Source organism: Prenolepis imparis, unplaced genomic scaffold (assembly GCF_030444845.1).
Source record: "Prenolepis imparis isolate NDT839.2.m4 unplaced genomic scaffold, iyPreImpa1.0 SCAF_1, whole genome shotgun sequence".
In the NCBI taxonomy this organism is placed as follows: domain Eukaryota; kingdom Metazoa; phylum Arthropoda; class Insecta; order Hymenoptera; family Formicidae; genus Prenolepis; species Prenolepis imparis.
Window position 1 is genome coordinate 22,626,386 of NW_028141159.1, and position 26,732 is coordinate 22,653,117.

Genomic DNA, 26,732 nt, shown 5'->3' on the forward strand with positions numbered 1-26,732 from the left:
AAGTTCAGATTATTGCAATAACACTTCGTCGAATCGCTGCATAATCAGGTGCATTAATAGTATCCAGTGTGCTTATATTCAAGTGAGTTTTTTCCATCCAATCGAAATCTATATATGCTTCGAAAAATATCATACTTAGAATATTTTTAGAATATTATTTTATTAAATAAAACTGCGCGTAAAATAAAGTATAATATCTAAATCAGTATGAAATATGATTTAAGTATTAAATATTATTATCTCGAGAAAAGGTTGGAAGGAATAAAAAATTAAGACATATTATAACACAAAATTAATTTTATTAATATCTATTTAATTTTGGAATTTAATGAGCAATACATATTCTGCTGTAATCGGCTATTTTCGTAACAAGTTGAGCCAAAATCATTTCTAGAATTGTCCAAATGCGCTGGAGAATCGAGAATGATGTCTTCAACGGAAAAGAAGAAGCTGTAAAAGCCAGATTTTTGTTAAATTTAGAAAGGTTTTATAGATTTAAAAAAATTTTATTTATACGAAAACGTTTTATATTTGTGATTCTGAAAGAAAAATCTTATATTTTTATATACAACTTCTAAATATATAAATAAAAATAATTTTTATATAATATTAATTTATATGACACACACAAATTTTTCGTACATGTATCGTGTGATGACCTTCTTTTATTTTTTAGATTAAAGAAGATAAATTAGGATATTTTAAAAATTAGAATTTAATAGTTTGAACTGAACTGTGTTGTATGTACACACATAATGTATTCATATACATTATCTGATTAAAATATCATTGTATTGTTGTGGAAGAATGTATTGTGAATATGTTAATAATAAGCTTTCGAATTTAAATGACAGTATAATGACTATTTAATGAAACTGATAGTGATGACGTCTACAATATGTTATGAAATGCGATAAACTCAATAATTGCTCATTATATTATCATTAATTAATTTAATTTAATTTGACTTACTAAATCGCAATTAATTGGATTTATCAGTAAACAATTTTATTTTGCATTATTGCATGTTTTATATGTAGATTAATCACTAATAGCAAAACTAATTATAGCGCTAGTTATAATTTATTAGACATAATATTAAACCAAAACTCGAATTTTCATAAAATAAAACTACTTGTATGTTAAACTCCAAACATGCTGTAACTTTTATTACAGCGATATTAATGAAAAAAAAATAAAAAATATGCCTCTTTTTCACACACATTCTTCAGAATAAAGCGCTTTTTTTATGATTTTAATGAAGTTCAGTTCAAATCATTAAATTTAAGTTTTATCGATTATATGTGTACTCTATTTTCTTTAATTTAAAAAAAATAAGATGGATTGATGCCATATACGTCTACACTGGAACAAAAACTGTGTAAAAGAAAGAAAGTAAAACTTTTACACTTTCTTATACTTAAAAATTGTATCTGAAACTTGAAAAAAGATTTTCTTTTCTATTTAAAAAACTGTTTCCTATATATAATTATTCTCGAGTAAAGACTTTTGTGTATATATATGTACATTTTAAACTAATTATAAAATTTATAAATTTTTTAATTCATATCTTTTTGCTTAATATTTAGAATCTATTATAATGTTATATGAAAAGATTTGTGAGATGATTGTCTGATTATTACCGTTGAATCAAATTCGAACAAGCATTTAATTGCCTCGTATGCTAATTCACATCCGTCTAACTGCTTCTGTGCTGTAAATAAAAAATATAACCATATTAGACATTATAAGAGAATTTTTTAACGAAAAATATCTTAAAATAATAGTTAAATTTAATTAAAAATATAATAAATTGTATTTAGAAATATTTTATTTAAATGATTATGTGAGTGTTTTGCTTACTGATTGGTTCACAATGTTTCAATCCTCTCACAACACGAATCGAAAGATCGTCGTTTAACATGAGCTCCGCAATATTGAGGAGTGCCTTTTCCACTATCTTGTCATTTTTCATCTAGAAATAAAAAAAGATAAATATCTTTTTATTTTTTTTGTGGAAGAACAGATTCTACTTATATAGGTACAGATTTTTTTTACGAGCGCAAAAAGATTTTTTATCGAAACCAATCAAACTTACCTAATATAAAATTCAAAATTGTTTGACTGACATAAATGATCGCTTTATTGATATCGAGAAAGAAATATCGATTTTTGTATTTTTCAAAATAGTTATAATTAGCAATAATTTTCTTTCTAAATACATCTCTCTCTTATCTCAGTTTTTTTAATCGATTTAGAAAGAGATGTATAAGAAGAGATGAGATTGATGAAAAAATTATTACGAGTAATATGAAATTTTACTTACGACTTTTGTGTTCAATAACATGCACTTGTAATAACACTGCAATTTCCGGTCGGGTACAAAGTTACCTTTGTTTGCGTTATCAAGTACCTCTATGCACATATAGATATAAGTTTTATTACACATATTATTATTTTATTAGATTTTCACACACTATTTTTTAAAATAATTTAATTTTAATCTATATTTTGGATTACACACATGTATGTATCTATATGTATATATGTATGTATTTCTATTGTGTGTAGATATAGAATATATATGCATGTGTGTACATATAATACAATAATATGTATATATAAATATGATACATATAGATATATGTTGTGTGGGTGTAATATATTTTAAATTAATTAAAAAATTACATTCGTGTATGTATGTATATAAAAGTTTTAGAATTTATAAAGTATAATACTTAATATGGTAACAATAAATTGATAAAAAATATTATTTTAGTAAACGTATATCAAGAAAAAAAATTACAATTAATAATTTCGAGATATGCGTAAGACTGGTTTCTTTTATTGATACATACTTGAATCCACGCCAACCTTTTCGATGCAAATTTTATTCAACGGCTGCAGCTCGTCTCTGATTTCCTCCAAGGACATTTTTCTCTACGTAAATAAAAATAACCTAATGACGCGATCGAAAAAATATCGAAACATCTCAATATCTAAGTTACTTTCTAAATCGAATAAGTAAATGCATCAATAAATCTTCTCTCATTTTTGATAAGATCTTATGTAAAATATTTTAAAATGGCGACATAAATTTATAATCATTAATATATAATTATATTATATATATGTATATTTTGTAATCTTTTTCTCTAATCGCTGACATTTGGAATAAATTCATTTTTCAAAAGAGTGAGTCTCTAATTACTTTGAATAGTATATGTAGAAAATTACATGTTAAAAAGATATATTTAAAATAATAAAAACATTAAAAATTGGAAAAGAGAATATTTTAATTTTTTTCGACGAGTAAAAAAATTATTTTTTATATATTTGCATCTCTTTTAGAGATATAATTTAACAAATTTTTATATTAAATCTTTAATGATGTTTTCCGATTATTTTTTGAATTGTATAAATTGTATAGATAAAAACAAAACCCAATATATATTTATCTCTTGTGTAAAAAACATTAATAATTTATAATAAAAACTATAATACTATAATAAAACTATAAATACACTATAAAACTAAATACACTATAATATATGTTGTCAATGTAATTTTTTAAATTCTTATTTAAATTTGGATAGCTTATTTATTCTGATGCAATTGTGTGTATTTTTCTTAAGAAAAACTTACACTCTCTGTATTCTGCAAATTCGCCATTAGCACGAATGAGATGAGAAAGCTCACCCTAGCACCTTTCATTTTTATTCGTATCTCCGATTTTGTTAGATTTTCGAATTTCTTTTAATATGTGTGTGTGGATCCTTAGTGGATCGCAACTGGACCAAACTTTTGCAAATTGCGTGCAAAATACATTCGTCTACTTTTATATACAGGAATTAAATGAAGGCTTAAGGGGGAGAACCCTCAATCTAAAGATTTCTTGAGGTGGCATATCCTAATACACCTAAATTACTGTGTTAGTTGACATAATTTGCGATACTTAACGCTAATAATGAAACCCAGAGTCTTATTATCATTCCCAAAGGTCAGATGATCACAACATTGTTGCAAGTGCGCCATTGATGCTAATCTCGGGATTATGCATTCGCGATGATGCAAAGTACATAAGGAAATAAATTTCCGAGATTCTCGTCGGAAAAACATAAAGAGAAGATTCTCTTAGAAATTGTATGATTTTGATTAATTGCAGATTTTTTAGCAGTTGTAATATTAATTTTTTATCTTCAGAGAGAGAGAGAGAGAGAGAGAGAGAGAGAGAGAGAGAGAGAGAGAGAGAGAGAGAGAGAGAGAGAGAGAGAGAGAGAGTTTGAACTATTATTCAATTTCATTTAACAATTATTCAATTTTAATTATTTTTATCTTCAGTGTTAACTTTTATTTATAATTTGTCATTATTATTCTTTTACAATAATTAAACTTTTTTTCTCAACATTGTGTACTTTCCAACTTTAGCTTTGTAATTAGCTTTAGCTTTGAGAAAATATATTTGTGATATTTAATAATTTAATTGTGGACGCTGATTTAAGACATAAAGTGCTTGCGATTCGAAAAATCGCAAATTAAAAGAAATATGTTATAGAGAAATAAGGAAACAACTTACTTTTTGAGAATAATTACTCATTTGTGTAGTACATTTATAATAATTAGTTGTATAAATTTTACTCTATTGTTAAATAAAAGGTTAATTGTTAAATAGTAAAAAACTCTCACATTAAACTGTCGAACTATCGAATCATACATAAACTTACGTTTTAATATATAGTATGATATTTTATATTCTGTATCTTTATTAAAATTTTTGGGAAGAAGTAGAGGAGAAATTCTGGAAATTATATTTTTACAGGGTTGTTTATTTCGAAAATTATAATTTTAAATAAAGACATTTTAATATTGTGCAACTATACTTTACGTTTTTGTTAAAGAGCGCTTTGACCAACGTAAAATTTTAACAACTACTTTATATGTTACTTAAGATAAACTATTTATTAATTATAACGCACTAATGTGTATATATAATATTGTATTTTTTTTTTCTAAGATACAATTACTACGCCTTGTCGTAATCTATTTGCTCACAAATTTATATGATTACACAAATCTTGTAATTTTTTCTATTGTATATTATTTATTAGTATAATATTCTTTTATATTTTTCTGGTGACCTTTATGTTTACATATTGCAAAAATAATCACAATTTTTTGTTTTCTGTAATCATGTTATATTTTCTAAACTTTTCTGCATCCGATGTTAATTAAGGGAAGAAGAAATGATCCTTGTCCGTGTTATAACAGCACTGTACAAATTGATAAGTTGTTTCACAATCGTCGTCAGCAGCAGCTGTAAAAAAAAAAAAAACAGATTTAATAAACAACTCTTATTTTCTTTTAAATTATTGATATTAATTAATTAACTTAAGGCACTTAATCAATTAATCAATTTGTAATACTTTGTAATAATGCATAAATCGATATTTTTTATGCTGATGTATAAATTATAGATGTAAATATTTAGATGTAAAGTTATGCAGATATAAATATATAATATAAATTATATAAAAAATTATTTTATTTTATTTGAAATTGTATATTATACTGAAAATAATTTCGATAATTAATTTATTGTAAAAAAATCGCGAAAAAAATTTATTACATATAAACAATTTTATCTAATACAATGAAATAAATTTTCAAATCAATTTTTACATCAAAATTGAAAAACAACAATATAAATGTTGATTTTGCAATTATTTCCACAATGCGTTCTTTTCTTTTATTAAAATGATATACTTTGATTTTTGTTTCACAAAAATATACTTACGGTGGGTTGCGCAATGAATTGTAGTTGCTTTCATAGGCGTAGCCAATTCGGGAGGCATCATTAAATCCATTTGTTTAACCATCATGCCGTCATCTATGCGTCCATTCTTCCACTTGATTGTAAAAAAAAATATATATATATTTACAGGGTGTTCCATTTTAAGTGCCGCAGGCAAATATCTCGAAAAATATGGAAGATAAAAACGTTTCAGACAAAAGTTGTTTGGTTCGAAGGGGGACATAAGATGGTACCATTGATATGACCTTGGATAATCATTTGAAAGTCACATGAAGGTCACTTTTAATTTCTAAAATAAAAATCCCTATTTTTCAATACATATTCTTTCACATGTTTCATGATATTTGCCTGAGGCATTTCAAACGAGACATCCTGTATATATGTATATGTTTATGTGAGAGTAGTTCACTTTTTATAATGTTTGTTTAAATATAGTAGTTAATTATAATTTGTTTAAATAGCTTTCTTATTATTATTATTAAATACATATATATCTTAAATAATTATAATGTGTAATTCTATTTTCTCTCTCTTTTTCTCTTTTTTTTCGCTAAGCACATACATACACACAGGATTTTGAATATTTTAAAAAGTTAGATTTTTAAAAAAGAATGTTTTAAAACAAAAGTTTATTAATTTTAAAGAAGAATTATGTGATAATGATTTTAGTTTTAGTTTGCTGGATCTTTCAGTTATGTCAATTATTTTGATTTTTTAAAATAGAAATTTCTACTTTTATTACATATTTTTGTAAATGTCAAGACATTTTCAACGCCGAATTTTTCGATGAATGAAATTGTTGATACTCTTTTAATTCTTAAAGAATATAAAAATAATTATAGATCATACAGAAATACAGAATCATACTGCACAAATATATCGAAATCGTTTTTCGTTATAAATATATAAAATATAAATATATATATATAATAAGAAAACGTTTTAAAATTATTAAAGAATTATATAAGAATTTTGCATAAATGTATAAATGTACAATTTACACTACATATATTTATACAGGGTGTTAAAAAATTAGACCGATAAACTTTAAAGGAAGAAAGAAGACTTCAAAATAAACATTTTTTGTTAATATTAATTTTCTCAACAATGTTTAGTTTTAATACTACATGATATGAGATATGAGTTTGTAACTTTTCAATTTGTCACCTTTATATTAAAGTTAAAGTTAATGAAGGAATTTTTGAGCATTTACTGTAAAAAGACTATGTATTACTTTTATATATTTGTTCCGTGTTTTGTTCAAGATTAAAATACAATTTAATTTTTCGATTTATATGTTTGTTTATATTTAAGTCACAAATCCTATTTCATACCATGTAGTATAAAACTAAAATCGTCATAGGGAAAAATTGTATTAACAAAAAAATGTTTATTTTTAAGTCTTCTATTTCCCTTCAAAATTTGTCGGTCTAATTTTTTAACACTCTGTATAGGATAAGACACAAATTTTTACCTAATTTATTTTGTAGCTGATTGATTTATTAAAAATAAGCCGAAATGCGTCAATTTTGTTTTCGAGGAGATCACATAACTTAAATTCAATCATATTATTTTATCCTCTTGGAATACCTATCTTTTAAAAAATTTCAGACGGCAATAGTAATCAAATGATACAGTGTTTTAAAAATAATTAAAATTTTTTATATTTTTTTCACAACTCTGTTTATCTGAATTTAAACACCATAAATGTCTCAAAATGTTTTGTATAACAATTTTGAACAGAATATTACTGTATGAAAGTGGGAAAGCATTTTGAATACATATAATGAAATAAATTATTTTTTTAATTTTCATTTTTTAATATCTAAAACATCGAAATGTGATTTTAACAAAAAGTATTCATTTAAATAAAAATAGAAACAGTTGTAAATAAAATTAAAAGATTTTTATAATAAAATGATATGCCATTTGAGCTCTATTGCTAATAAGTTTGAAAATGGCTATTTTTACGATACAAATAAAACAATACGGTTGAATTTATCATAACTATATGTCATCCTCGAAAACAAAAGTTGATGTCGGCTTTTTTAGATAAATTAGTTAGTTACAGAACGAATAAAATAAACATTTTTTGTTCACTTTTTATATATGTATATAATGCATTAGTATTTTTTCTCGAAGCTGAGCAAGACAATATAATCGATTTTTATTGAATTGCAATAGATTGAACGATATTTTATTTATCGTTTATTTAATTTAATATATCGCGACAATCAAGTGAATGATGCTTGTATTTCTTACAGTTCGCATCGCTTTCATTATACAGAGTGTGTAGCATTTTAATGGTTGATTTCCTTCCGGAAATTGGCCCGATTGCATTCCTTCGACAGCCTCTGCAGAGCGAAAATATTAAAAATTCAAAATTATGATTTATAATGAGAAAAATTCAACAAATATTTTTTGTTATAATATTCCATAAAAATTATAGATGATTATTATCTTCTAAAAACACATGTCAAACGAAACGTGTGAGATATCATAATTTACAATTGAACAATATTGTCGATTTTTATGAGTAATTTATTAGAAGAAAGTTAAAACTAAGCAAGTTGATAAGCAAGTTAAAAGAAACAGTTACGTTGGGAAAATTGACTGTTTGAAATTACAAAACGCGGATATACACTGTAATATTCCTACTCACAAGGAAAAATACGCTAAACAGTAGTATCTAACATAAATTGCATCCGGAAGACACAAGTAAGAATTAAAACAGAATTTGCTGCAATTGCGAGTGAAACCACGCGTTTTTACACACGTAAGCAATTTGACTTTATTTCCAAGTATTGTAGACTTTTTCAATTTTCTTCTCTTTTAATTTTGTTAGTTAATTAATATATTAAGTATGCATATAATTCATGTCTTTCTTTTTTATCTACATCTGTCAAATTATGGAATTATTTAAATAAAATGATACGTTTAGTTTTTGGATTCTAGTTTAAAAGTTTAATTATTAAAAATCGAGTTTTGATAATAATATTATTTGAAATTGAATAGATTCCGAAAACGTTCAAAAATTGAGAAATTAGTCTTCAGAACCGACATACTATCTGAAAATCACAGAAACACGATAAAAGTGAAAAAGATAAAAATAAATAAAAAATAAAATGGAATACAGATTTAGAAATCTACTACATTATAAAATAATATAATATTAGCATATTTTCTATCATTGCTATTTCAATCAAAGATAGTCACAGAAAAGTAAAAAAAAAAAAAAAACATTTGATTTTCGAGATTTCTCATTTATTTAAGATATAAACGAATTTAATGATGAATTTAATAAATGAATCATAAGAGTTATATCAGCTCTGATAAAGTACAGCATTAATTATAGAGAAATAATTATGTATATCGATTTAAATGTCTTACATAAGTTTTGACACTTTTGACTTAACTAGATTTTAATACTTTTTCTCTACTAGGTATATGTAACTCTAAATTTTTAATAGATATGCAATAATGATAGATAATAGATCATAAATAATAATGAATCAATTTTTCCGTTTTTTTTAGATCTCGATATTTTACGAGACCATTTAGAAAATTTTATATATATCAATAATTTATGTAAAAATGATATATTAACTAAAATATTGTGGACAATTATGATCATTCACGTCTGTATCATAAAATAAATTTCGATACTTGCATAACTCACCGGGATCTGCGTGGCTTTTAGATACACATGTGTTTCGGAGAGTCATCGCGGTCTTGTGAATCTGTTCCATCGTCAACGCCTATAACATAATAAATGTAGTACATTACACAAGAAGCATTTTAAATATGTTTAATTTTTTCTGATGATAAATATTTTTTATATGCGTGTAAAATTATCACTCGTATGCACATAAGATATACTTTTGTCGTGCATTATTTTTCAATAACAGATTTTCAATTTGATTTTTCTTTAGCTAGAATGTCGAGGTGCTATAATTTTGAAGTTAGTAGTTGTCGAATTAACTAAGCTGTACGAAGCGAAAGATTATAAAATTACATTCTTCAAAAAAGCAGAGTTTAGAATTCTAACTTGAAGCTTTATTGCAAGGTTTGACGAAAAATTGAAAGACTTTGTGACAAAAAAATGAATAATTTTTGATAAAAATAATCTACATTTCTATTAAGGAAAAATTGATCAAAGAATCTGCTTAAAAAATAATAAGAAAGAAATAAAACGTGCTGTATATTATATTTTTACTTAGTAATTTTTATACACACATGATATGAATTATTTGTCTTTCTTCATGATAAAATGCATTATAAAAATTCGTCAAGTATTATTTTTTTGTATTTTTTATTAATTATGGCAATATCTTATATTTTCTATGAGATTTCAGGAAATCCGTAATATTTTCAGAGAAATTGAAATTATAGGAAAACACTTAGTTAGAAAAGAAACTAAAATTGTATATGTGTTAAACACAAATTCTCGACTTGGTTTATATTGTTAATTAAAATATTTCTTAAAAATTAATTTTTCTATTTTATATGACTCTAATACAGGCATGTCAAACACGCGGCCCGCCAACAAAAAAACTGCGGCCCGCCGAAACTTCTTGAAAATCTTTTCAAAAAAATTGTTTTGTGAAAAACGATGTCAAATATCTTCTAAAAAATAATATTAAATTGTGATTTTGTTTATTTTTCATTATAGTTTCTATTTTTGTTTTTTATAAAAAAAAGTAAAATATTTTTTATTATAGTTTCTATTTTTGTTTTTTTATTTAAAAAATCGTAAAATATTTTTATTTTAAAAAGTAACATAAGATATAAATATAAAGCGACTATGTATAATATACATTGAATATACTAAATATAATAATTTAAAAAATCGTATTTTATTTATTCTAGGAACATTGAAAACATGCGGCCCTCAGCTTAATACAAAATAGATCATGTGGCCCGTAATGCAAAACGAGTTTGACATGCCTGCTCTAATATAATAAATTTTATATATAATATTTAATGGATCGTGCAACACTTACAGCATCCGTTTGATTCATCGCGAAGAGCGCGATCATGATTATGCAGATTAATAAACGGGCACACATCTTAAAATATTTCTCAACTGTACAAAAATATAAATAAATTTAATCCGAAGTACTCAAAGTTTGTCAACGCATCATAACTCTAGTTTTCGTCGCTCTTTTATAAAGACTCCGGCTGTCAACAGATCGTTCGCAGTTAATATATCGGGTTGCGATCTCGTTTAGAACTTTGATTTCATAGCATTAACCCAAAGAAAATTTATACCTTATGTCTTCGAGGCAAAGGAAGCTTCCGTGATTTGTATGTCGAAGGAAAAAAACAAGAGAAAGAAAGAGAGAAACATACAATTTGATGGTTAAAACGTAGTTACCGGTAATAGACACTGTGTAATGAGTAATGACATGGATCGTTCGACTGTTTCGATCACGAATGACAATACAGATGACAGCGTATTTAGTAGGTGCACGTGAACACCTCGTAATGTATAACGTAAAACGGACAAAATATTCCAATGAAAAATTCAAGAAAAGTTTAATAAGAAATGCAATTTATAGTAATAATAATAATGTAATAATAATAATTTGCAATATTAATATAGAACAAAGCTATTGAATGATTAAATTCTGCAAATCCGAAGTTACGATTTTATTTATTTTATATCAGATTATTTATGGTTATTGTATCAAGATTATTAGTAAGTAGTCTTTGTTTTCTTTTATTATTTTTAATCAGTTATTTAAAAAGATTTATCCTATATATATTATATAATTAAAATATATAATTTATCCTTATATATTATATATTGTATATATATATGTATATATTAAATAGAGACCTATGAAATAGAAAAATTCATTTTTTAATAAATATTTTAATCAATAATATAAGCCAAGTCAGGAATTTATGCTCAATCCGCATAAAATACTTGTAAGAAATAAGAAATATATCTATATTGTATATTATGATTCATATTCACACATTATATAATACATTATAATATCTTGAGTGTTGTACATTTTATAAATCTGATTAATAGCTGCACACAAGGACCGAACGTCTCTGCAAGAGCCCCAACAAAATTATTTATTTTAGTCATTATCAGAGTAAAATTACTCTTTTGTTGACATCGACAAGTAGGAGAAAAAAACGTAACAATTATAATAAATAATATAATTAAAAAACTATGGTAAAAAGTTCTCTTACAATTAAACATTAAAATTGTTAGTCTTTATGATAGAATAATTTAATAATATTTGAAATAGAATAAAAAGCACGACTTTAACAGATAAAATAAATTTCTAAATTATCAATCTTGTTCACGCGTATATGATGTTTGATCACGCGTTTATTTGATGCTAGATAAAAATAATTGCGTTTTCTTTGCATGTTATTGTATTATATAATGTTGACGTATAATGGCTGCGTAATAATTATTGACTGTGAATTAATGCTGTCAGTATAATATAGGAGTAAAGACCATTGCTCGTGAAAAAGTTTAATTATAATTGGAAGGCCGTAAACAAATCGATGAATCAATCAAATATTCTTATTATGCTGTGAGAATACTTAATTGGTTGATTTATTTATGACTTTTATGATTACGACTAATGTAACATTTTTTTACGTGCAATGACTTTAACAAATAAAATAAATTTTTTAATTATCCATGAAAACAACTCTGAGCAGTAATTATATTTCAATTATATTGCTAATAGTTTTAATTATATTGCAGAGAAAAATATTATATAAAGATTATATAAAAGTATTACTGTAGAGAAATATTTTAAAGTATATCAAAGGCGGAGCAGAGATAAAAGAAAAAATTTGAGAAATGCCTGAGAATTGCGAAGAAATTAATCGGTATGTCACGAACGATCAAAGCGCCGATGAATAAAAGTTTGGCGAAGTGTGATGGTACGCCAAATTAATTGTGTGTCTTTGATAGCGGCCAGTCTTTTGTAATGCTAATTAGCTTTCAATTAAACCCGAAAACTTGACCGTCCGACGTTGATTAGCCCTTGTCTCATTTTAGGCAAATTTGAATTCGATGGTTCTCTCTCTCTCTCTCTCTCTCTCTCTCTCTCTCTCTCTCTCTCTCTCTCTCTCTCTCTCTCTCTCTCTCATTCAATAAGTCGCATTAAAACCAAAAAAATTAAAATTAAAAAGAAGAAAAGACAATACTTTGAGAAATTAAAAGAATCTCTTTAGTTTTAGATCCAACTAACATCAATTGTTACTATATGTGATTTAAAGAAGATTTATCTTTCAAAACTATTAAATTTGTTTAGATTTTTTGCATTTTTAAATTCAGAGATATTCAATTATGTTCTATTTTCCATGATTCCATTCGTTCTATTTATACATGATGTTTATCGTAACAGTATCCATAATTTTATAGATATTTTCAATAAATTAATATAAAAATGTAGTATATATAAAAGTATATTTGTTGCAAAACAAATTAAAATAAAAAAAATTGTCGAAAATTCTTTTTTTTTTAGTAAAAGATTAAAAGATGTGTTTCTTAGATGAGACCGTTTAATTTTTTTTATGTATATCGATTTTTCTACAGATTTTGCATATAAAAGTGTTAAAATAAAATAATCAAAAAATAGTATTATTAATAAATAATAGTTAATAAATAATAATTTACAGAATTATTTTATAATTTATTTTGACATGTGACAAAATATCTCGGATTTTATTTTATTTTGAATTTAAAGAACGTAGAATGATACGATAACTATGTTTTTCTTTTTTTTTCTCGCTACCGGAAGTGACAAATCAACGATGATTTCGACATACATATGTATATCTCGCTTTGTCAATTCTCCATCCGCATAATCATATGCGCATTTCCGGGATTTTAAACCGCTACTAGGTGATAAACAAATTACAAATGCACTACTGCTTTGTGAAAATGACCCGCTATATCAAAATACAACGTGTGTTTATTTTTGACGATTTTTATCGACTGATTATGCGATTTAACGAGGTTTTGCGGTGCACAAATGAGTAACCGTAACAAAAAAAATATCTCGTTGATTTTGTAATCAGTACACCGATGAATGTCACGTTATATCATTCTCAATAAAGCAAACTGTCGTTGTAATTAATTGTTAATCACGGGAAAGAAGTTTATATATAATCAAATATAAATTTATATAACTATATATGAAATATGTTCACATTTTTTTCTTTTATATTTCTGTTTGTACATACAATAAAAATAAGAATAATTTTGTTGTGCATTGTTTTTTTAGAAAAAGTAAAACTTAAAGAAAGCTGAAAAAATTGTCAATACGTAATTATATATAAATGTATAAAATTATATATATAATTTTATATATTTTTGTATGTATTTTATACGTATAAATGATATGTAATTTTCTATAATATAATTGTATAATTTCACTTTTTTTTGAAAATATTTTTTTGTTAATAATATTTTCTATTATTCTTCTTATTTTAGTATATAAATAGAAAGATGATACAAGAAAAAGAAAACACATATGAAAATAGAAATTCTAGAAATAAGCTTCAAAATAAATGCGCGTTTGGAGTCAAAATTAATTGATGACGTGTTATTTTAATGAAAAATGTATATATTATCATATATTAATATATTAACAGTAATATATTAAATAATTATGTCAATAAAGTGTTTATCTCGGCGTAAATGTATTCTCAAAGGAAACCTCGATTAATGCACGATAATAACGAACAACGAACGGAAATGAAACGGCGTTTAATCATGTAATGAGGAATGGCCGGGCACTTATGTAAGAAATTAATAACAATTAATTTTTTCGCTATTAATGTAACGCAGATGCGATTAATTCATGCTAATCGAAATAATTGGACATCAATGATCTCTTTATACCGAAAATGATTTATTATCAAGTAAATGATAAAGAAGATACAAAAATATTTAAAAAGAGCATAAATTATTATTTTTTTATACTAATTAATACACAGTTGAAAAATTTGTGTTAAATTTAACAAATATTACATGTCCCAAACGGTCCACAGAAATTTTTGTGTTAATTTAACATAATACGGATATGTTAAATGGTGACACGAATATTGTGTTAATATTTTAACATAAAATAAATGTAAACTTCAAATAAACTTAAAATAAATTTTGTGTAAAATTAACATAGTTTTAATGTAAAAATTAACTAAAAAGAACATTTTATCATCCCCACTTATATTATAAAGTAAAATTAACATTTTTTTCTGTAAATATTAACAGATAAATCTTGTCACTAATAATGCGGAACATATTTATTGTGTAAAATTAAAAATAGATATACATTGTGTTATTTTTACACTTTTTTTTAGTTGTTTTAATAATTTAACATTTGAATTCAATTAACATAACAGCAATATGTTAAATTAACACATGAATGTGTTAAATATTTAACACAACAATTTTAACGGGGACCGTTTTTAACAAGAAAACACAAATTTTCCAACTGTGTACGCTCTAATTAATGGGAAGAGAGAACTCTTGTTTACCTATGAAATGATTACCAACAACTTCGTTTACTTATATCGTATTGCCGATAATCTATTAAAATGTTATATATGTCATTATAAAAATTATAATAAAATCATATAAAATATGTTTATTATTTTAGGGTAGAACATTTTAAATATTTACTTAAACAAAAGATGTATATTTTGCAAAACCTTTACTTTCCGAACATTTTACTTGTATACTTTTATACACAGATTATTTAAACGAATCGATTTGCACAAATTTAATTGAATAACTCCGTTAAAAAAAAAATGCAATTGCATATTTCCGGTGCATTGTTGCATTCAAAAAGCATTCAATGCATTGAATGAGGTCATAAAAAGAGCTATTGTTATTATTATGCCATTCAACTTTTCCCTAAATATATATGATGAGCCCAAATCCTTTCTCTGAACATTTTTTACTATTGTCAGCCGTTTCTCGAGAAAATGACGGTCGCTCTGGGGCAACCTTGCACGTGTTTATATATTTACAATACAACAATTCGTTCGTGAAAGTCGTCGGCGCATCTGAGGTTGTTGTCGGCTAATAGCAATGCAGCTCAATGGCAACGATGGTGGTGATGATGATGGTGGTGGTGGTTAGAGGAGGTTGATGGTGCTGATGGCGTTAATGCTGGGACTAGTGGTGCCCGAGACCCTACGTGCTCTCTCTCGTCGTCTTCTCTTCCTGTCAAAGTACGCGCTACTAAAAATAATCGCCTTCCAACTCGAATGCTCGCGATGCTTGCTTCAAAATTAATCGATTATTATTAATTACGACGAATTCGGTGTTTCTCAGTGTTGACACACAGAATCCTAAGTGGTAAAATGAAGGAAGGACGGGAGAACACACAGTTACAGTGTATAAATGTGTGGGTGCTGTGTATTAGGTAATAGGTGTAGATATTATGTATTATATTTTAGTTAATCAGTGAATTGATTGAAGTGATTCATGAGATGATGTGTTTTTTTACGATTCATTGCTAGAGTCTTTAATCTGTTTGGGCTTTTCACTTTTTTTCCGATTACTGGAAAGCTTTTTTTAAAGAAAAAGAAAAAAAAATACTTTAACATGTATTAAATATAATCAATAAAAAGGAAAATTTCAATTTTTTATTAAACAGGACTTAATTCAAATTTATTTAATCATATATCTCTTCTTTTAGACATAATATATATAATTTATTTAAAGGGTAATATAATTCAATGATATTTTCTAATCATAAAAAATAATTAAAAAAAAATAAAATAAAAATAAATTATTTGCCTTATGGGCCTTTTATACTCAAAGGCTATTGCGTCGGTTAAAAATCTCCATAATTTATTCCTCTACAACAAACACGCGAATAAACATCTCTCGAAAGTGATTATTCTCTCGTGTATAATGTTATTAATTATTATGCAAGTAGCCCACCACAAATAACGTTTCTTTCGTAATCAAACGAGCAGCAAACACTCGTGCATTATTAATTAAGTGCCATTGAGCATGAAAATAACTCTGGTTATATTTCAGTCTGTATATTAATCAAATTTATTCGTACTATAACAAGGCACACGTGTGTGTAAATATAAGCTTGAAATCGAAAGTATCTATTACATAAAAGTTAGAATTATAAAAAAACACAAAAGAAGTAAAATAAAAAGAAATCTGTTCTCAATAAAGAAGAAAAAAATAGAATAAAACTATTTTACTTGATTTTAAAAGTCTTTCTTTTCCAAGAATAAAAAATAAAAATAAATTAATTCTTTTACAAAATTTATAGTTTAACAAACAAAACACATATAATGAAATAATCATACAAATAATAAAAAAAAATAAATAAATTTTATTAAAATTGAAGTAAAAGGCTCTGATACTGAATATTCTAAAGAAGTAAAAGGAAATAGGCTAATAAATTTTTATTATTACAATGTGCGATAAATTCTGGAAGTTACAAACGCAGCTGGATGCTACGCTTTTATTTTATATAGTCACAGTGACACTCGCAATTTTCGAAGTGAATCAGACATTCCTATAGCGCCAGCATTCATATCCCGCGTGTCCGTTCGAGTTTGGAGCGAATAGTGATTCATTTTACATTCGGATGTTCTCCTCGTAAATTCGAGAGAAGGTGTTTAACTGTCTGCCTTCACTTGCCTTGAACTCGGGGGGCCTTACCTTACATTCACAGAACAGGAACTACGGCAGGCGCCTCTTAGGAATGCACCTTCCTCACGTCCACGATCTATTCGTACGAATTCGTGAATTCCTCGCTCCTGAATCCACAACCGGTACCTCACACACAGTATTATTCACCGCCAGAAGAAGAAGTGCCATTTCTTTTTTTTTTTTTTTTTCTTCTTATTTCCCCGTTCTCACATTCGGCATGACAGTCGGATATATAGGCGTGAGAGAAACGCAGTCGAGGAAATGAAGAACAATACCGTTCGTCTACCTTTTAGAAGCTTGAACCCGCCATATAATTATACGATAGAATTTATTATTTACAGAGTGTCTGATTTCTCGCTGCGTTATAGTGTAAAATTAATAATTTCTTTCATCTTGTTCCAAGAATTGTGTATATTTTTTTGAATTTAAATAATAAATAGCACACTTCTCTCGTTAATTAGATAAATAATAAACATTAATTATACATAGGTACTATAATATAAAATATATAAAGATATATAAATTATAAAAAAATTACTTATATTTGTGATATTAACTATAAAATGAATATTTATATGTTAAATTTTGTGTGTGTGCTTCATTATTATTTATATGAGCTTTTTATTAGATTCTATTTTTATAATAGAAATTAATTTATAATAGAAATTAAATTAAAAACAAATTTTTTATTAATTAAATGAAATTTATTCAAACTTTCTAATAAATTAATGTGTACGTGTGTGTATTAATATTTAATGGAATTGGGGTGAGAGAGAGAGATTAGGAGAGTTCTATTTTTCTTTCTTATATGTAGAGGTGTGCATATACTTGATATATGCATTATGCACTACAAATATCATATGAAATATTCTTTGTTGCGGTTGCTGTTGCCACCTGTTGCCATACAGCACAATTAATATGCAGAATTTTTTCTGCTAAACGTTTTGCAAAACTGCTTTGAATATTGAAGTGGCACAAATCGCAGGAAGAATATAATTTATATATTTTCATCTTATTAAAAGTTTTTAATAATTTCATAAAATAAATTTACAATATATATATTGTAATTTCGAATGTGAAACATTTGTCTTTAAAAATGCATTGTTTTCGAAATATCTTCAAAAGACATTTAAAATAGATATCATTCTGTATACATGCAATTTTTTATAACTTTTTCTTTTTCTAGAATTTCCTTAAATAACTCTATTTAAGCTAATATTGTTTTCTTTCTTATGCACAATTATTTTTTTATTTCTTTATTATTTTTATTTTATTTTTATTTTATTTTTATTATTTCATAAATTAGTAAATTTTTAGATCTGTGAGTATTAAAATATCGAACAACGAATACATAAAATACGTATGAAAAGAACATACAAGCGTACATGCAGTGTAATTCTCTATATTATTCTTATTGTCTTGAAATACTTGCAGCTGCTCTTAACTCGACACATGGGGCAGTGCAATGCGCTGATTAATTTCAATTAAGATTGATTTGCTTGCGAAATTGTTCGAACGATTCTTAAGGATGACATTGAACACTCGAGAATATTTTTGCATCTAACTACGGGAATTGTTAACGAATATGTTGCTTGTACGTTCGCGTGTTTCGTCAACATTCTCACAATGTTTCACGTGTTTTAACTCATTGTAAAGAAAACGAACGGAAGCGGAAGCCATTGTATTGCGTAATAATATGCGAAATATAATTGCACAGTTATATCTTTTCGCGATAATTTGTTGGTTGAATTTTTTTTAGACGGAACTGAAAGAGGAAGAACTCGTAACGATGTTTACGCAAGTAAAATTTGTATAAACCTTAAGATAGGATTTTTATTTCGACTTACTTCGACATTTTCTTCTCTTTGAGAAGATAAACACTTTTAGATAATGAGGAAATGCTAAGTCACTTTCATTGCACGAGGGGAGAATGTGAACTAGATGACTCAATAGTTTCTCATAGTGGACTCATGTTAGATTCCGAACGATTAACTTTAATTAAATTTAGTTTCCGAACGATTAAATTTAATCAACGAGATCTTGCATGTCCAATCGTGAAAAGATTAGTTTTAATTGAATTTAATTAAGTTTTATATGTTTAATTTATTTGTTTTAGAAGAATTGATTGCAATCGATAATCGCGTTTTTATTTTGAAATAAATATTAATTAAATTTTATTTTGCGTATATAAATAAACTATGATATCTTTTTTTTTAATAATAAGAATTTTTGTTTTGTTTCAAGTATTTTTTACATTCAACATTAATTGTGGAATATATATAGGATTGCGTAGAGTATATTAATTATTTTATAATTCAATTATTATATATTATATAAGCTAACATGAAAAATTATTAAAAATTTTAATTTTTTCACTCTTTAATCTATTTATTTTTGTCTGTCGGTGTGTGATTCTTTTTTTGTGTGCACACATCAATACAAGAAAGTTGTTAAAAACTTGTGGCAAAGATTTCTTGGAGGAAGTCGCAAAATTATGCCGTGGGAGCTATCAAGGCCGCGACCTTCCTGAAGAGCATAATAAACTCGAAAAGAATTCGCAGCGACAGAAGAGGATGCGATGAGAAAACGAAACAAACGGGAATAATTCGTGAATAAGTCATGACGCTAGATATTTACGTTCCCTTGCGCGTTATGAAAATCATGGCGGAAGAAAAGCCAAATAAATTCCATGGGAAGGGATAAGTCTTCTCGTGCACGACTACAGCACTAACATTCTAAATAATGTTTCGCTATTTATATCTAAAGATCTTACTAGATACATATATTTTAACTCAACAACTGAGATTTATGTAACATAATTTAACAATTTATCTTAATAATAAATTTAATATTTTAATATGACTTTAATGAGTAAATATGTAAAAATGTATATTAAATTAATATACATATATATTAAATGTAATATTAAATTACTAGTATAAATAATTAATCTATACTTAAAAATTGTTGTATAATTTAATATTCTGCGTATTAAAAGAATCAAATAACAGGATTGTTTATAAAATAAAGATAAGCTCCGTGATATATTAATCGTTTCATAAATAATTTACATTTCTGTATATATATATTATATATATATATTATATACACATAAAATTTAATAATACATTATGCATTTACTCACTGCTATTTCTTTTTTATATTTTGATAAGATTAAAAAAAAATTACTTAATATTGTGTATTTAATTATTGTTATTATTAATTATTGTTGTTTCTTTTTTGTTGCAGATATATCGTTGATGAAATGACGTACGTGTGAGAAGTGTGTGTTTTGTTTTATTTTATTTTTAATAAAACCTGTGGTATAAATATTTTATTTGATTTATTATTTGAGTTTATCGAGATAAATGTGTGTTGTGTGTGAAATTTATTGTGTGATCATAAAGTAATATGAGAGAAAGATGACGTCGCTAATTCAGAGGGATTTCGGATCCCAAAGGAAAAGGGAGTCTACTAGCAGCACAGCGTCCAGCTATTTATTGGTGAGTATATTAAATTATATAATCTCACTAACAGTTTCTATCACAAATCATTTACAATAATGAAAAATATTATGTCTGATTAAATTCTCGTGATCGAAGAAATATCTTATTGTTAGTTGATAAAAAAATATAAAAGCATATTTAATGATAATTTAAAAAGATCTTATATTACACATAGTAATATTGTATACAGATAAAAATACACACACACACACATATATACTAAAACGCAAATAGTAAAATTAGTACCAAAATGTAATGTGTTTCAAAACCACTGGGTATTTTTTTAATTACAAATCTTTTTTTTAATCAATGTAAAATCGAGATTTTTCCTGATTAAAAATATTATCGTATAAAGAATTATTTTCTTATACTTTATTTGATTATATTATATGATTTCCATATATATACATATACATATATGTTTACAATTTTGGAAGTTACATAAAAAATGCAAGAGAAAAATAATAACTTTTTTACATGATTTAAGAAAACTCTTGATTTTAAATATTATATAAATATTATATATATGTGTATATGTATATATTTATACATATTTGTACTCAAATTTCTCATATTAAAATCCTGTTATTATAAAATTTAATTGAACATAATTAGGGATATGTTTTTATTATATTCATCTTTGTTTTCTAATATTTTATTTCATATTTTACTTTTTTTAAAAATTTTATTTGTCAAGCGCTTTATTATCAATCACAAATTTATTTTGTGAGAAAACTATTTCTTGTGAGAGAAAAATATGTTTTTGTCGAAACATTTTTTGAGGGAAAATCGATTCATTATCCGAAGGTTTTACCCGGACACCCTATAGTCGACAATTCGCACGTGTCCCAGCGCGAATATTCGCGCGGTAAGCTGGGATGCGAATAAGCGTGTCCTTTGCCGCTGCAAGAGAGGAAATTGCGTGACGCACAAGAGAAACTGGCACCATTTATCATGGTGAGGCGGGGGAATGGTGTCGCACGGAAATTTTCGGCGAGCCTGGAAAAACTTCGCTTTGATTACCTATGCGTGCGTTATTTCTATTTTTTATCTCCCTATATTTTTTTCTTCGAACACGAGTCGAGAATTTAAAATTCAACATCTCCGCTGTAAAAATTGTTACAATTTTTCGCAAGCAGAAAAATGGCAAAAAAAATTCAAAAAAATAACACTAAAATATCAGGCTTTTAAAAAGAAATATTTTTAGCCAAAGAAATATTTATGAATGCTAATTATATTCAGAATTTTATTTTGAATGCAAGGTATTTTATTAATATATGTATATTTAGGATCGATTTTTATTAAGTAAAAAAAGAAATCAAGATATAAAACACAAAATTTTTCGTGAATCAAAATTTTGAAGAGAAATTGATAAAACTGTATTTAACTTTGACAATATATAATCAAGATCAAGATTACTAGAATTGAATTCTGATGATTTTGATCATGATTATAAATTGTCAAAATTGATTATTTCTTTTTTTTTAAGTTTTATCATTATTATATTATTAATTTTTTATTAATACAATTTATTAATAATTAAATAAAATTAATAAGTGCATTTGGTATTTTTTCTCAAATAATATGTTTAATTTGTTAAAAATATTTACAAGATAAATATTGAACATTAACAGAGGAAATATTATGAATGATAATATATATGGTGTACATAAAAAGTGATGGAAGGGATTGCCTTAGGAACGAAAAGTAAAGTGTCATCGTGATATTTGGGGAGGCCTGTCGGCGAAATCCTGTCTTTAATGCAAATTTCGTCATGCATCGGGGGCGAGATATCGCATCTTTGTAGAATTAATGTTCGCGATGTTTCCCTTTCATTTCCGGTCCCTGGATACATTTTCAAAACGTGATAGATCGTTCGAATATACTACACAGGAATATACTACATCGCTTTGTGAAAATCCATTTTTCTTTCGAGAAATTGCACTAGCGATGAAAATAACTCGAGCGTCTGCATAATATGCATGCAAAAATAGAAAATGCAATAAAAATTCAATTATTTATAGTAAAACATATCTAAATATATATCTTCGATAAATAAAATTAAAATTTATTTAAAATTATAACTTTTCTTGAGAAATTAATAGTAAAACTGAAGAGAATTAAATTTTAATTATATATAATTAAAAGTATTTTAATTATAAAAATATTATAAGAGACATAGTGTTATATATTTTATTATATATAATAGAAATTATATATAACAACATATACAACAACATATATATAAACTCAATTTAAAAAATCATGAGATTAGGAGAGGTTGAAAATAAGATGGCGATTATATTTACGATCTGACACATGAAATTATGGACAGAATTTAACCACAAGACAGGACAAATAATAGATAGCCTAAAATGGGCTTATCGTGCAGACTCTCACACATATGCTAGATACATGAAAGTTGCGTAGAAGATCACACACTATAAAACTACTCGTGAATATTCAGTGGAGCATTAACTTGCGCGTAGCTTGCTCGGTCGGGGACCATCTGTTCTTATCCGCGCGTCGAGTTTAAAATGTTTTAAGCTGTCGGGACGATGGGGTGGCTGCTAATATGAAGGTCGGCGAGGGGGCTGGCGATGATGGAACGGACCCCGCCGTGCTCGGGCATAATCGCGCAGACAATCCACTTCATATTCGAGGATAATTGTGGATGTTTTCCAAGTGGAAGATATATCTCTCGGAAAGTAAAAATTCGATGACGTAGTCGTCGTTATCGATTGTCATTGTCAATCGTGCTCAAGAAGAAATGTCACAAAAATGTATATTATTCTTATAAAATCAGACTTAACTGTCATTAATGCGATCACAAAAATAAAAACTGTAGATTCAGCATAAAAAAGTAACATTTTTATAAGCATATATAGACTGTTTTACGGATTAATCATATCTTATGAACAATTTGATTGTCCCTTTCTAAAGAAGGCATGTTATTGACATTATTGTCGCTTTTCCGCGATGCTGATTGACTGTCTCAATTCGCGTTACGCGTTATATTCATAACATCGAGTAGCTGTCATCGTAAGGATTAGCAGTTTGACAGTTTGTCCAAAATAAAATTAAATAAAATAATATTATGTTTTAAATTTTAAATAATATATTATAATACTTTAAATTCGATTGATATTTTTGACAGTTATCAGCTGATTTCTGTCAAAAAATATTAATCGCGGATAAAGTATTATAACATATTATATTACTTACAAAATATTATTATTTTAATTATAATATGTTGTAAATAATATAATATGTTATAATATATACTTATAATATATACTTTGTCCGCGATTAATATTTTTTGACAGAAATCAGCTGATAACTGTCAAAAGTATTAATCGAATTAAAAATATTAAAACATATTATTATTTTATTTTATTTTATTTTAGACAAACTATCAAACTGCTAACCCTCGTGATGACAGCCTCTCGATGCTATGAATATAACGCACAACGCAAATCGAGGCAGCTAATCAACATTGCGAAAAAGAGGTAGTAGTACTTGCGAGAAACGACTTAACATGCCTTTTTTTAAAAAGGGATTAGAACAATACAAGCTTTTATGTTAAAAAGGTGATACAGAAATCAGCTGATAACTGTCAAAAAATATTATCGAGTTTAAAGTACTATAACATTTTATTTAAAACAATATTATTTTAAAATTTAATTAGCAAATTAACGCTTTAATCAGCAGATTTCTGTCAAAAAATATTAATAAAGAGTTAATTTGCTAATTAAATTTTAAAATAATAATAGGTTATAAAATTTAAAATAGTAATATGTTGTAAATAATATGTTATAATTCCTTAAACTGGATTAATATTTTTGACAATGATCAGCTGATTTCTGTCAAAAAATATTAATCGCAGATAAGGCACTATAACATATTATTTACAACACATTACTATTTTACACTTTATAACGTATTATTACTTTAAAATTTAATTAGCAAATTAACGCTTTATTAATATTTTTGACAGAAATCAACTGATTAAAGCCGTTAATTTCCTAATTAATTTTAAAATAAGAATCTGTTATAAAAATTAAAATAATAATGTTTTAAATAATATGTTATAATTCCTTAAACTCGATTAATATTTGACAGATCAGCTGATTTCTGTCAAAAAATTTTAATTAAGTTTAAACAAACTTTATACAAAAATATCATTCTTTTTTATATAAAATCGGGGAATGACGCGCGCGTAGAGCGTGCTTGTGTTGTTCTAGTATTTTAAAAAGAATATTGAAGAAAAGTACGAGATATTGTAGCATGTATTTATCACACATTTAATAAAGCAAGTTTGAAGTTTTTGTCATTCTAATTATATAATTTTTTGTTTTAATTCTTCTAATAATTTGTTTGTCGCTGTAAATTTTATTCAATCAATTTTATAATAATTAAGATTATTTATTTCTTGAGTTAATTAATTTCTTGAGTTATACCTTACATTTTTTTATTTCCTTATTTGCAATATATTTAAAAATTTGCGCAATTTTTGGCTTTATTTTAATATTTCATTAATATTTTTGTTTTTTGTGATTATTTAAATATCTTTATATACTTATATATATATATATATATATATATATATATATATATATATATATAGTGTGTGTGTGTGTATCATCTCTGGTTCGTTATTTTAAAGGACGTCATATAGAGAGGAAAGCCCGCTTTATATTGGCAATTTTACAGAGCTTCTTCGACGATGGCTCAATTTTATAATAGTTGATCATATTCGAGATCCGAGAATGGTTGATCCCCTTTAAGTCATCGACTTAAAGGAGCGTTTCTATACGATAAAAATAATTTGAAGAAGGCATCGTCGTACATTTTGGAGGTTTCGACTTTTAGCATTGCCACGCGTTGCGCCCTTTCAAATAATTTAACATCGTTTTAAGTTGATTGAAGACGAGATTTATTGCAACGAGATTCACTTTTCCACATTCGTCCCTCTTGACCGAATCTCCCCTTAGTAACGAAATATTTTATTGTAGATTGTAGATTTATGTTATTGATATGAAAAATCTTAAGATAAAAATAGTTATATACAATAGAAGTATTATTTTGCAAAGCTATATATAATTTTGCAAGATATACGTTTCGTATTATGTAAAAAAATGCAAACACAAAAAATGATATCGACGACAATCGGTTGATTTTCACTTATTATATTATTATATAATTCTATTATTGTTCGACTATCGCATTAAAATACCCTAAATTCTTCAAAATATGTATGTTGTCATTTGAAGTGTTTGTATCAAAAGTTTATGCAACAAAATAAAAGTGAACGATCACTAATAATTATAATCATTGAATTTGCATATATTCTGCGATATATAATATATTATATGCAATTATATTTTTAAAAGATAAATGCACAAATTAGATCTTTATTATATTTTCTATTAGATCTTTATTATATTAGATATTTTTGTTTCGTTATTTTGTTAGTTTGAGATATAAATAAATACTCCATTTGATAAAATTATTCAATTTATCGACGATTTATCTTTATACTGTTAACTGCATATTTTCCCACTTAAGGATATCGATACCAAATGCGGATTGCAAGTATCTCAATAGAACGCATATTTCGATAGTAAATTTAATCCATAAATAACAGAATATCTCTAGAAATAACTAGTTTACAAATAGATAAAGAAAAATATAGCCAAAATAAATAAGTGGAATAATCATTTTTAATTTGATT

The 26,732-nt window shown here is 25.8% G+C and overlaps 3 protein-coding genes across 4 annotated transcripts in view; 1 reads left to right on the top strand and 2 right to left on the bottom strand.

Moving 5' to 3' along the window:
* Spri (Src homology 2 domain-containing protein sprint) overlaps positions 1-26,732 on the top strand; it is a 256,568-nt gene that overhangs the window by 71,293 nt on the left and 158,543 nt on the right. The window contains exons 1-2 of one of the 2 annotated variants that reach the window (XM_083038305.1): positions 15,958-16,233; positions 20,742-20,995. In XM_083038305.1, the coding sequence (XP_082894431.1) occupies positions 20,915-20,995 (81 nt within the window). In that variant the 5' untranslated portion in view covers positions 15,958-16,233; positions 20,742-20,914. Of the gene's footprint in view, positions 1-15,957; positions 16,234-20,741; positions 20,996-26,732 lie in introns of those variants that run through there. The other variant, XM_083038295.1, reaches the window with a different exon arrangement.
* Positions 280-3,807, bottom strand: Obp6 (odorant binding protein 6). Its single transcript, XM_083038811.1, has 6 exons — positions 3,646-3,807; positions 2,859-2,940; positions 2,327-2,415; positions 1,864-1,975; positions 1,644-1,714; positions 280-450 (listed from the first exon to the last, which is right to left on the bottom strand). The coding sequence occupies exons 1-6, from the start codon at positions 3,712-3,714 to the stop codon at positions 433-435; spliced, it is 441 nt and encodes a 146-aa protein (XP_082894937.1). The 5' UTR covers positions 3,715-3,807; the 3' UTR covers positions 280-432.
* On the bottom strand, positions 4,839-11,002 carry Obp5 (odorant binding protein 5). The gene is made up of 5 exons (XM_083038825.1): positions 10,816-11,002; positions 9,492-9,570; positions 8,075-8,166; positions 5,795-5,906; positions 4,839-5,314 (listed from the first exon to the last, which is right to left on the bottom strand). Exons 1-5 carry the CDS (start codon positions 10,879-10,881, stop codon positions 5,229-5,231), a joined length of 435 nt encoding a protein of 144 aa, XP_082894951.1. The 5' UTR covers positions 10,882-11,002; the 3' UTR covers positions 4,839-5,228.